Below are 13,639 nucleotides of genomic sequence, written 5' to 3' on the forward strand. Positions count from 1 at the left end.
ACAGCACCTACGTGCAAAATTCTGATCTAAAATGTGATTATTGAACTAAAACAATTTTCAAGTTCAGTAAATGAATTGAAGGATAGGTGGTCAGAACAGCAAACCAACAGTGTTAGGAAAGATCAACTAGAAAAATAATTTCAAAGTGCAAAGCAAAGACACGGAGCATAGATGGAAATCGTGAAGGAAAAGAAATGAGATCTGAAGAACAGAGGCAGGCCATAAGAGATGTGAATACTCAAAGTCCCAGATAGAGAAAAAGGAACAGGTGGAGAAGAGGAAATAATTAAACAGATAATAGAAGACTCATGTTTTTGGATAGGAGGGGTATCCTGAATCCTGAAACTAGTTAGATGGACTGGGAATGTAAAATAAGTGCTAAAAAGGACATAATGGAAGGAAAAATCTGTTTCCTAGAAAGAAAGTATTAAACTATCTCAGCAACATCAAGAAGTTGGGAGTTTGTGGGGCCAGTATGGGGTAAACACTTCAAGGAACCATCCTAGTGAGAGGAGAGGGCGGAAACAAAAGCTCTGGAAGTCTCACCTCATTAAGGGGAGTTAGGGGAGTAGAGAGTATTGGTGGGAAAACTTGAAATTTTATTTTCAAATCATAGAGAAATATAAAGGAGGAGTGATTGAAACAATTTAGGAAAAGTAAAGAATCAAGAAAAGGTGAAAAACAGCAACTTAATCCAACTGTGAAACTAAAGAGAAAGGAAGAGGAAACCACAGAGTGAGATAAATAATAAAGAAAAAGTAAGATGGAAGACATAAAATCAAGTATATCAGTCATTATACCAAATTAGAATGAACCGCATTTTTCCATTAAAAGCCAGAGTGTCAGAGTGGGTAAAAAAGAAAAGAAAAAGATAAAAGGATGAGGAGAAAGAAAGAAAACACTTAACCCAATGTGATGAATAAGGGGATGACTGGTGGATGGCCACACCTGACAAATTCAACAGAAGGAAGATGGGAGAGATGAGATCAACACTGGACAGGGCGGAAGTCAAGGTTGGTGAGGGAAGGATGGACATTATGTAATGATATTGTATCATTACAGTGTATACATGCTTGATATTGTATCAAGCACAGTGTATGAAAAAGGTACAGCACTCGTAAAACCATACATCCAATAACATAGCACTTCAGTGAAAATTATTACAGATGTACAGAAAACTGGAAAAAACCTAATTATAGTGGAATACTTCAATATACCTCTTTTAGAATTGGACAAATCTAATAGACAAATAAGTAAGAACAGTTGAATAACATAATCAATATACTAGATTTAATATTATAGATATAGATATAGATATAGATACACACACACACACACACATCACATCTCCTAAAGAGAATCTATCATGTATGGGACAACAAAGATAAGCCAAATCAGATCATAATTCAATAAAATTAGAAATAAAAATTTAAAGTTGCCAGAAATGCCTAATCGTTTGGAAGTATTCCTATAGAACCCTGGCTGTATCGAAGCTCAGCATCACTTCCTCAGAAACTCAAATTCCTTCAGTAACTGTTTAGGACGATGCTATGTTATATCTGCCTACATAAACTCTAATACTAGCAGGTTTCTTTGAGCATCTTAATGCTGTTTCCAAATCTAGTGAGATACTCTGACTAATGTAGGGTTGACATAGTTTTCGTCATTCTTCCCCAAAGCTCGACACTGTCTCCTTTTGGAAGAATTTTGACTTTCTAGCTCTCTTCCTCCCCAGCCTGGAGCTCATGCTATTTGTCAGGCCTCCCGGTGTCCACACCTGCACATGTACAGCAAGAGAGAGAGGCTGATGTGCGCTGGTTCTGCACCCAGAGGGCTCTGAGTGAAGCCTTGTTGAAGGGACAAAGGAAGGATGATCCAGGTGTGGCATTTCTCAGAAGTGAGTTCACCACCTTCCCCACTCCCTGGGGTTCTAGAACTGCTCAGTTAACACAGCTGGCAAAGAAAGCTTGAGGCAAAAGCAAAGCAAAGAAAATGCTTGAGGAGTAACTTGCTTCAGCATCGTTTCTGGAGAGGCCATTTCCTCAGCCCGGCTGCTCTAAGCCAGGGCTTCTTAACCTGGCTCTACAGATGCCCCAAGAGCACGTCCATGACCTTGCATGGGGAAAATATCCATCTTTATTTTCACTAACCTAGGACTGGAACTGAGCATTACCTGCAATTACGAACGTACGGTAATATTAGCAGTACTTGTCTTTTTATTACCAATGGAAATCATAGATATTTCCATGTCATATTAAAATTCTGTAGATATTTCAAAATATTGAGTACCTTCATCCTTCATACTTCAAAATCACAGTAGTTATTAGTTGTACCCAGAGATCATGATATTTAATCATGAGTAAGGAGCACATATATTCCTAAATCACAAACGTGCTTTTTTGTTATTTTGATGACTGCATATCAATATAATCAGTTTCCTTTGTAATCCTATGTACTTTATTTAATAACATTATTCTGAAAAGGGTCCACAGATTTCACTAGACTGCCAAAAACATCCATGGCACAAAAAGGTGATAAGCATTCTTTGCTGTACACAGCACTTGCTATTGCCTGGAGTCCTGGGGTCCATGTTATTCGTACCTAATTGTGAGTTGCTTGGCCTGCAAGAGTTGGGTTTTTGAACTTCGGTTTGCGCCATTTGGAACTTCTTTTTAAAATAAAATGGAAAAATCAAATAGGAACCTTTTTCTACTCAACATCAACAAGCTCACATCTCTTATCTCCCCTTTTCTGAAAGAGAAATGAATTTGATTCTTGGATCTTTTCATTTCAGGGGTTTGGTTCCCAGTTTCCCAAGGCATGAATGCATATACCTTGGCTCACAAATCAGTTGCTAACAGTCAGAACTAGGAAATTTGCACAAAACCTGCACAATTCCAGTTTTGACTTGGGTCTGCTGGGAGCAGCAGCAGTGAGGCAGCTGGCATTTATTGAGTGCTAACCAAGTGCCTAGCACGCAGGCGCATGGAGCTCTGCATCTATCTACTTGCTCAAACCTTTTATTACAATGGAATAGGTACTGTTTCTAGGCATTAACTAGCTTGCTCAGGGTTCCTCATCTAGTAAGGGGCAGAGACAGGATTTGAAAGGTAACAAGCTGGCAGTCTGGCTTCAGATTCTGAACTGTTAGAGAAAATGGGCACGTTGAGACTGTTTGCAAGGGGCCCCCGTCCTTACCAAGGGACCCCGTCCAGTACCAAGAAGCAATGGGCAAAGTTGACACATGTGCATCAGGCCGAGGGCAATGGTCTGCAGGAGGGCAAAGTCCTACCCTCAGCGCAGTGGTCAAAGGCAAAGACAGCTTGATAATATGCCACACTGACACAGCGTCCTCTGCCTCCAAATGAGGCAAGGAAGTGTGGTCTGCCAAATTCAGAACCCTGGAAAGAAGTGAGAATGTGCAAGGCTATTATGTGGAGGAAGCTGGCCATCTGTGGGGGGCTTACAGAAGGATTCCTTCTGTCCTTCTGGACGATATCACCATGCAACGCCCCCTTCTAAGCACGGAAACATGTGCTCATGATGGTTCTCGCAGGATGGGGGATTGGGAGCCCTTGTCTCTTGTGTGTGTGCTTTCCGAACAGGAGGATTAGGAGTACTTTCTTTTTCCTCAGGTTGTCTGAACTGAGCATATACTCTCATAAGTTTTAAAAGCCCACTATTAATATTTTTAAAGACTTCCTTGACATCCAGGAGGATCCTAGGTCTTGGATGTATCTCTTCAATGTGCTATTGGTTGTCTGATGACCTGTAATTTTTAGACTTTAACTCTGTGGAGAGTTCTCTTTGCCCAGAAACTTCAGATATGTGATAAGCAGAACTCAGAGATTCCCACTGGTTTTCACCATTGCAGGACTCAGTCTGCCTGATTTAGAGGCATCCAACAGGACTGCCTGCTCTGGAAGCTGGGACTTTTATTTGGAGTTATAAACTGTTCAGTGTAGGCTCTAAGATGCACGTTTAAAAAGAAAAGGACTTTTGCTTGCAAACTCTGCCTGGGTGCTGCATTTGACCTGTCAGGAGAATCAGGGAGGACAGGCCTTCACTTCCATGCACGAATGACTCAGTTGGATAGAAGAGGGTGCCACTGGGTCATGGGTGACCTTTTTCCTTATATGCATCAGCAAGCTTCACCAGAAGAAAACATCCCTGCCCCTTTCTCTAGCCCCTTGGGCTTGGAGGAATCCCAATCTGCCTCCCCACCCATAGCATTTACAGTCATCTAATATATAGACATTCATTTATAGAGTATTTCTCTGTGCTACTGTAAGCACCTTATATATGAACTCATTTAATCCTTACAACTATCCTGTATCTCATTTTATCATTGTCCTCATAATATCCCAAATTATTATCATTCTCACTTCAGAAATGATGAAACTGAGGTATAGAGAGGTTGAGTAATGTGCCCAAGGTCACACCATTCATCAGTGTCAGAGCCAGGATTTGACCCCTGACTGTGTGGGATCAACCACTACACATACTATTCTTGCCTGATGGCTTATTACTGCCTCATCTTCTTTCCTTTCGTTGTTGTGAGCTGTGACTTGGAATTTCATTCTTCTTGTAATAACTTTTCATATGTGGACATCTTCCTAACTGGACTTAAGTTGCTAGAAGGCTTAAGTTGGCTCCACCACTCTGTGGAGCTATCAGCCCTTGGGAAACCCCTTCTCTGGGCCTCAGTCTCCACATCTGTAAAATGGTGATGATGGTATTTACCCTGCCAAGTTGGCAGGGATATTGTGAGGATCAAATGAAGCAGTGCATGTGAAATCAGGCTGCCCAGAGCACTCAGCATGGCGGCACATGTACAGCAGATGCTCGCTTCAATCAGCAAATATTTATGCTCAAGGACACAGAAGACAACAAGAGACAAAGCCCTGTGCTCATGAACTTTACATTCTATTTGGGAAGAGAGAAACAACAAACATCTAGCAAATGTTAACTATGTCGAGTGGTGATAAATGCTACGAAGGGTAAAGGAACAGTGATAGAGATGCTGTGTCTGTAGGTGGCCTGGGAAGGCCCATCTGACAAACGGATGTGTGAGCAGAGGCCTGAAGGAAGTGAGAGAGGGAGCCTTGCAGATATGGAGGAAGAGCAGTCCTGGCAGAAAGAACAAGTGCAAAGGCCCTGAGGGAGGAGGAGCCTTGGTGGGCTCAAGGACTAGCAAGGGGCCACAGTGGCTGGAGCTCCTTTATTTGTCAGATTACTAGGCAAAATCACTCAACAATGCCAAAAAAAATTGAAAATTCATGTCACCACCACTACCATCATGATCATCACCAAATTCTTGTCTGTAAGCAAGTTTAAACCCTAACTACAAGAATGAAGAAGCCAAAGTGAATCCTCAAAGTTATATGGATAGTTTGATTGACATGATACCAAACACACAGATGAAAAGAGAAACATTCTAGTTCATCCAAATGACATCAAATATGGGAATATTCAGTAACATCTGGCGACAGAGAACTGTTTTCTTTTTCTATCTAGGTGTCTAGATCTGTACAGATAATGAGTTTCTGGCATGTGAAATGAAGGTCTGGGAGGTTCAGGACCAGTGAATAGGAAGAATCACCTAGACTGTCCTATAGAAAAGTGGCCCAGTTTGGCATAGATGAAACAATAATTCCATTCCTCTTTGTTGTGGTCAAAGAGTTCTTTCTAAGACAGTGAGAGGTCAAGGGTAGTACCAATAAAACAATTTTTCAAGGTAGCCATTGTCCACATTTTGCAAGGAAGGAAAACAAAGATTCTGAGATTGACATGCTCAAGACTACACATTAATGATTTGACCCCAAGTCAGTCAAGTCCCCCTGTCCCCTCTTTTCTCTACATGCTACTGCACATGCGCTTACAGGGGGCCCTGAGACCTTGGTCTTACAGAACACGTCTTTAAGGCGGACTCAGTAATATTATCTCAAGAGAGAGTATAATGTCTGTTGAGTACAAAAACAACCCAATTTCTAGATAACAGAAGTACTCCATCTTATTAAGTGACCTGACTTACAGGCTCTAGGAAATCTGTGTAGGCTGTAGGAACACGGTCACCATCTCCAAACTGTTCAATAAATCTGTCTGATGTGGCACCTTCTGACTCAGACCTCAGTTCCCATCTGAAGGAAGGGCAACGACACTGTTCTATTCTGTCTCCGTGACAAATCAACATTTCACTGATTGCCAGCAATTATTTTTTTTTAAGGGAAAAAATGGAAGACTTTTTTTTGGTTCTTTATCCTCCAGTAGAGATTTTCTCTTACATCTAAATAATGCCTGACCGGGGAATAGGTCAGATGCCTGGGATAGGGAATCTGGAGTTTAGCAGGAGATGTAAAAGAAGAGATTTGGAAAGCAATCCAAATCCTCCTGCTGTGGAAGCAGCTGCATTGTCACCAATGTCGTTGCCATCATCTGCTCAGCTAATATCTACTGATGCTTGTGTTAACTCATTTAATGCTCTGAGTGACTCCATTTTACAGATGAAGAAGCTGAGGCACAACCAACCTTTCAATAACTAGTTCAGGGAGAGAATAAAACAATACGAATATTGATATGAAGCAGGTGTTTCTATTTCAAAAACAATTGTCAGACACACACACATACTTGACACAAGGCGCACTTTTACCTTTGAAGTTGTGAGGTCTGCTGATGAAGGATGAAGGAGGTAGCCTAGATCCATGCCACTTTCCAAAACCCACAGGGCTGGGGCTATGAACAAGGAATAGCCTGCAGGGCCACTCCCCTGCTCCAAAGGACTTTTACAGGACCTTTGACCCCAAAAGAGTATAATAAGGGGGTTTATTCCCATTCTAAGTGAATATGCACATAGGACCTTAGGGCAGAATCAGACCCTAACACTAGTTTCCAGCGAAGGTACACACCAAGTTGAGGCTCCCAAGTTTTAGTGTGCTTCAAGGTCAACCAGGGAGCTTGTTACCAATGCTGATGCCTGGGCCTGCCCCCAGAGAGCCTGATTCTGAAGGTCAAGCATGGGGCTCTGGGATGACATCATTGAAAAGTGCCCTAAGAGATTCCGTAGAATCTCCCACTTAAAGAAGCAACACCCTAGGCCCACAGGACATGCTAGGTCCACCATGAGTGGGGGACTGTGTCTGTTTTTATGAGAAGCCATTTTCAACCAGTGACAGGGTTCAAAGTGATGGCTTGAGGTCAAGTATAATATCTCTTGATTAAACATATTTTCTTAAAAGTTAGGGACTTTTTGTTAATGTGGCTTTGTTAAAAAACATAAAACCCCCCACACGATGATATTATTTTAAAATTAAGAGTTGAAATAAAGCATGGAGGTCGGGGTCCCATTGCCTACTTGTTTTGAGACTTCGTTTAGTGTGGGGCCTTGGACTGTGGAGCATCAAGATCATTTCTAGGAAGCAGCCTTCTGCCTCTAGACTCAGGAGGGGAACTCTCCACATAACTTCCAGAGTCTCAGACCCAGTCACCTGCACCATTTCCACAGCTCCATGCCTCCTCTGAAATGCCAAATTAGCAGGAAATTATGTAATGGAATCACCAGCCAAGATGACTTTCTATCTTTTGGACAGCGTCTCTAAGAAGCTGATTATTTGAGAAATCCAAAATCTGAGCAAAAGGAGGAAATTTTCACACTGTGACTTTTCTAGCTCTGATTGCTACTCAAAACAATGGTTTAGTAACAAAAGCTAATCTTTATTGGGTACCTAGGAATCAGGCAGAGGGGTTAATATTTGAAGTGTCTCGTTTCATCCTCACAACCACCCTGTGAGGTAGGTACTATTATTATTTCCATTTTAAGGATGAAGAAGAAATTAAGGAACTTGCCCAGCTAGTAAGAGACACAGTCAAGATTTTTTTTTTTGTGAGGAAGATCAACCCTGAGCTAACATCCATGCCAATCCTCCTCTTTTTGCTGAGGAAGACCGGCCCTGAGCTAACATCTATTGCCAATCCTCCTCCTTTTTTTTTTGTTTTTCCTTTTTCTCCCCAAAGCCCCAGTAGATAGGTGTATGCCATAGTTGCACATCCTTCTGGTTGCTGTATGTGGGACGCCGCCTCAGCATGGCCTGACAAGCGGTGCGTTGGTGTGCGCCCGGGATCCGAACCCGGGCCGCCAGTAGTGGAGTGCATGCACATAACCGCTAAGCCACGGGGCCGGCTCCCAGCACAGTCAAGATTTGAACACAGGTTTCTGATCCCAAAGCCTCTGTGCTGGGCTCCCTTGGCTACGCTGCCTCCACACATGTGTGTTGGTAAGTGTCAGGGCCGTAAAATGTCGTACACTACTGAGGTGCTGGTCCTCAGAGAACCCAGACCCTAGAGAGAGCCCTTTCTTACCCCCCCAGGTGGGGTAAGAAATAAACTTAGAGTACAACTACAGTGAGCAGGATCCAGGGTTCTTCACAATTTTGCCTTCTCACTTCACGGTGTGCTCACGGCTTCACTGAGATAGAACCTGTTGTCCTTCATGGCTGCCCCCCAATGGCAGGGGCTGCTACTGTTGTTCCTTCAGAATTCACCCCCAGACTGCACCCGCCGAGGAGCCCAAAGGAGCTTTTCTGGCCCTGCTTTCCCATTTGCACAACTTAGGCAGCAAGGAGATAGCTTGTGTTGGTGCTTTAATTAAACTTTTTCTTGCGAGGCTTAATAAAGGAGAGGTGAAGTCAGACTTGCCGTAAAGAATCTGAACAGAGCCAGCCTAGAGAAGCTGACCTCTCTACAGCTTACAAGGTCCAAGGACGCTATGCATTACTCTCCCCCCGCCCCCAGCTAAGCAAAGCAAGGCAGGTGTAACGAGCTCCCCTAAAAGGGATTAAAAGCTTGACTCTGCTGTGGCGGGGAGTGCAGCCAGAGGATGCTGGGTGGCTGTTTGGGTGGGAGTGAAGGTGACATTTAACCCCACTGTGGTCCAGTGAGACCACTGCTATAGAACACTTGTGGAACTGGCCAGATGTCACAGACAGGACAGGAAGACACCAAGGAAGAAGGCGTAATGAATCATAGTATGATGAATCAGTTCAGGGTTGGTCTAGATCAGAGGTTCCCACACCTGGCTGATCTCAGAACACCCTGAGGAGCTTGTTACAAATACAGACTCCTGATCCTCCACCACCACCCCACCTCCCGTCCAGCAGAATCAAAATCTGGGGTTGGGTTCTGCAAACACACATGTGAGACAACTGCTAAGGGGATTTTCATATTCACCACTGTCCTAGGTAAGTCAGTTTCAGTAACATGATCTTAAAGGCCAGATTGGGGGCATGAAATTTGTCCAAAGGACCCCAAAGAGGCCTGAATATTTTATAGGCTTCTCTAGCTCATGTGTCTACCTCTGGCAATTTTGGGGTCATTTTTAAAATTATGGTTCATTTGAAGAGATATAGATCATAGTTTTTGTTGTGTCCATTTCTGTTTTTGTTTTTCCTTTATGCACAGTAGATTCAGTAACAATTAACTCCATTCTAATGAAAAATCCTGTGGAATAGGAAAGATTACTAAGCCCTCCATCAGTATTTCTTAGAGGGTGGTCCTGGATGCCCTGGGGACTTGTTAATAATGCCAACCATAGGGGCAGTGTAAAATCTGCGGTGGTAACATTCCTGTGCATTTCTTTTTAAAGTTTCAGATGAACAATGAATAATTTTTTTTTACATATCATACAATTTGCCATTTTAACCATTTTAAAGGGTACACTTCAGTGGCATTTAGTACATTCACAATGTCATGCAACCATCAGGACTATCTAGTTCTGAAAATTTCATCACCCTAAAAGGAAACTCATTAAGCAGTCGCTCCTCATTCCCTCTTCACCCAGCCCCTGGCAACCACTAATCTGCTTTCTGTGTCTACGAACTTGCCTATTCTTTTTATATTTCCTATAAGTTGAGTTATACGATATGGCCTTTTGAGGCTGGCTAGCAATTCCCCTCCTGGAAATATCCCCAAAAGAATTGAAAACAAGTGTTCGAACAAAAACTCGTACATGAACGTTTACAGCAGCACTATTCACAATACTCAGAAGGTAGAAAAAATCCAAATGTCTATCAAGTGATAAATGGAAAAACCAAATGTGGTATATCCACACAACAGAGTACTATTCAATCATAAAAAAGAATGAAGTACTGATGATACTACAACATGAATGAACCTCAAAAGCACTAAGTCAAAGAAACCAGCCACAAAAGGCCACATATTGTGTGATTCCACCAATAGGCACTATCTTCTACATTTTAATTTTTCACCCCATAACCCAAGATGCTGTCAATGTAGCAGTTTTCCAGACCAACAAATGATTTTGGACTGTCCCCTGGCAGCCCTGTTGTCTCCATCACTACAAAAAACCTGGATCCTCTACAACATAGTTGGACAGGAAAAAAATAAGGTAGGAGGAAGTTAGAAATCATATTAAAAGTAGAGTCATATTTAAGCCATATTCAGACGGATAATATATGGATAAAACATAAAAGAACTTCTCCTGAGCCCAGGTTGTAGAATGCTACACTAAGTTGGGGAGGAGAAGGGAGGGAGGGAGGGAATTCAGAATCTTACTTAAATCACTATAACTCTGCAATATATATTTTTTCTTAACCAAAAGAAGTTAAATTTTTATTTTGGATTACACCATCACAACTAGCAAGATACTTCCTAACTGTTTTTCTTCTTTACTTATTTGGAAGTCAACATATTTAATTGGTTTCATGCAAAGAGACAAATGGAAACTCATAGTTTAACCATTCTCTATGGCATCTTACTCTGATTAGGCTTAAATTGACAGGGAATTGGCAGTTTTTCAGTTTCCTAAGCCACGACAGCATGGAGATCTGTGTCCCCATAAATCTCTGCTTTTTCTTTTCCTTTATAAAGCTCATTCTGGAGCCATCTCAAAGGCTGCATTTTAATAAATGGATCCCAGCTCAGGAGAATATGAACAGGTTTCCTGGAGGTGGAAAAGGGTTCACTGCTTACCGCTTCCATCAGGCCCTTCACCGTGGGAGATTTCAACATCAAAGCATCAAACACATCGTCAGTCTCCTTCCTCACGTACAAAAGCACTGAAAGAGAAGGCGGAGGGAAGCCGTGACTGAGGAGCCCACAAGACTGCCACAGGAGACTGCTTCCTGTCACACAGGTGTTGGGAGTCTGACATTATCCACTAAGTCTCGAACCCCCGACCTAGACAACATCCTACAAGGTGATGAGGCACCTCCATAGACAATCTGCGGCTAGGGACTGTTGAGGAGTGGGTCGACGAAATAAACTGACAATTGGGTAACACCTAACAGGCTGTTAAGATGCTTTCACACATTGCTCACATTTAAACTTCTCAAGGTCATTGTACGACATGATCTATAAAGAGACATCTCTTTCTGTGACCCTTGCTGGGGCCCTAGGTCCCAGGCTGTGTGCTAGGAGCAACGAGTTAAGACACAGCCTGCCCTTAAGGAGTTTGCAGTCCCTTAGAGAGGCAGGCATTCCTCAAACACGCGGACAACCAGACGGAGTTATAAGAGTCATGAATGAAAAAGAAATGAGAGAGTGCTTATAGGGGCCTGAGCTTTTCAGCGGGGTGGGTAGGGTGGGGCTCCCAGAAGGTAACCTTGAAGGAAAGATCCGAGTTATGAAGGATGTGTAGGTCTCAACACAGGCAAGGGAGGTGGGGAGGGCGGGGAGAAAGAGAAGCCAGGGAGAGCAAACTCCAGGCAGACAGAACAACATGTGCAAAGGCCTGGGAGGGAGACAGTGTGTGTCACAGGCAAGTTGAGGAAGAAGCTTAGAATCTGGAACACGACAAGTCTGGTTTTGACCCCAGTTCAGCCTGCTGTGGGGACCAGGTCTTTTAACTTCTCCAAGCCTTGGTTTTCTCTGTAAAACAGGGATAATAATAATATCTCCTTCATACACCTGCTGTGAGGGTTAAATGAAATACCATCCATGTGAGACGCTTAGCACAGTGCCTGGCACACAGCAAGCACCCATTCCTCAATCAGTGGATGCTCTCATGAAGTGACTGTCGCGATTCTAGTGCCCCCAGAGAAGGCAAATGCAGCTTTCTGTTCATTTCTCTATAACATAAAATTCTGAATTTGACAATACACAGGATATGAGAGATGCTAGGAACCCCGAGTATCATTAGAGATGCGCAAACCCAGCCTCAGAGAATGAAGATGCTCCACCATTGTCCTCCCTGCCTGTACCTTCCTAACAGCAACCTCGTTGGGGCTTAGCTCCCAGAAAGAACTGGGAACTGCCATTCATATGCGACCCTCCAGCCCCAGAGAGCTGACTGCCATTTCTCTCTCCCTCTTCCCAGTGATGTGGCTTCTGGTTCTTCCTTCAGAGGGAAGCAAGATTGCCAAGGATGAAGCCCCATGCACCCAGCCGCTAGAGGAAGAATGCACAGGTCAAAAAACTCAGCTGAGCCTGGATCTCGACTACAATCAGATACCAACTGAGCTACTGTCGCCATCCACCTGAAGAATGAAGTTGGAGCCAGGAAATAAAATCAGCTCTAACTAAATCTCCCACTCCTCCTCCCCCTCCACCCCAATTCCTAAGGACTTTATTACAGCGCCCGATTTATAAAGGCAAAGTCTACATGGGTGCACAGGAGTTCTGCCTGCATTTTCTTTCTGCAGCTAGCCGATGTTCAGTTTGTGTATGACAAAAAAAAAAAAGTATTGCACAGTTTCTTCTCTTTACCTAGTATAAAAATAAAATAACAATTAAATAAACAGATTGATGTGTCTCTAAAGAATTTCCAAATTTTGTCCTTTGGAAGGAACATTTTATAGCCTTCATTTCAGCTGAAATGATCTAGTGACCTAATGGCACTACAGAAAGACTCAATGTTAGCAGTATAATGAGAAATAATGAGACCATAGGACCTCAAATACAACTAGATGAGAAAAATTACAGTAAACAAAACAAAACAACCCACTGATGGCTGTTACAGATGAACATTCTATAACTTCTTCCCACAGCCCCCAACAGAAAAATACAATTTCCAGCAAGCTGACCCTAAGGAAACCCCAAGTCATGTTCTATTAAAATGAGGACTGCTTCCACTGGATTTACAAATCTCTTCTTTTAAAATCATTGTCTTTGATACAGTGTGGCTGCTACTCTTGTTGCAGGCGTCTCTGGAAAGGGTTAAAGGCGGTATGGTGGCATGTTGATGGGCTGTGGGAGAGACACCCTCAGGGCAGTGCCCCCATTTTCTTGCTGGGCTTGTTGACTGCCACACTCTCATGCTGGGCTTACAGCACACCCCCACGGCTTGCCCAGGGAGTCAGCTTTCATCATCTGTGTGTCTGTGGCAGAGCACTCATAATCATCGCTCCGCAAGGGACAGCAATAACTACCATCACGCACCCCAGACATTGTGCAGACAAAGGCAGACAGCCACAGGGGGTGGCCCCAAATGACTCCCACGGAGCCACCCTGAGAAGCGGCTACAAAAGCAAAACAACAAATAATGGCATTGGTGATAATTACAGTCATTTTCTCTCCTGGAGAACTTCTAGCAAATAAACAATGGGAACTGTCAGCGACCCTGATTCCTTGTGCTTGTCAAAGACCAGCTCAGAGTGGGAACTCCACTGTCCTTTCCAAAGAAAAGCCA

General features: G+C 43.1%; 1 protein-coding gene across 6 annotated transcripts in view; it reads right to left on the reverse strand.

The window, feature by feature from the left end:
• GRHL2 (grainyhead like transcription factor 2) overlaps nucleotides 1–13,639 on the reverse strand; it is a 160,175-nt gene that overhangs the window by 7,259 nt on the left and 139,277 nt on the right. For all 6 annotated transcript variants that reach the window (XM_087447570.1, XM_014788095.2, XM_014788094.2 and 3 more), the window contains one exon: nucleotides 10,984–11,069. In XM_087447570.1, the coding sequence (XP_087303696.1) occupies nucleotides 10,984–11,069 (86 nt within the window). The remainder of the gene's footprint in view (nucleotides 1–10,983; nucleotides 11,070–13,639) is intronic.

The sequence above is a fragment of the Ceratotherium simum genome, chromosome 23 (genome assembly GCF_057802395.1).
Source record: "Ceratotherium simum simum isolate JZ-2026a chromosome 23, ASM5780239v1, whole genome shotgun sequence".
Taxonomy (NCBI): domain Eukaryota; kingdom Metazoa; phylum Chordata; class Mammalia; order Perissodactyla; family Rhinocerotidae; genus Ceratotherium; species Ceratotherium simum.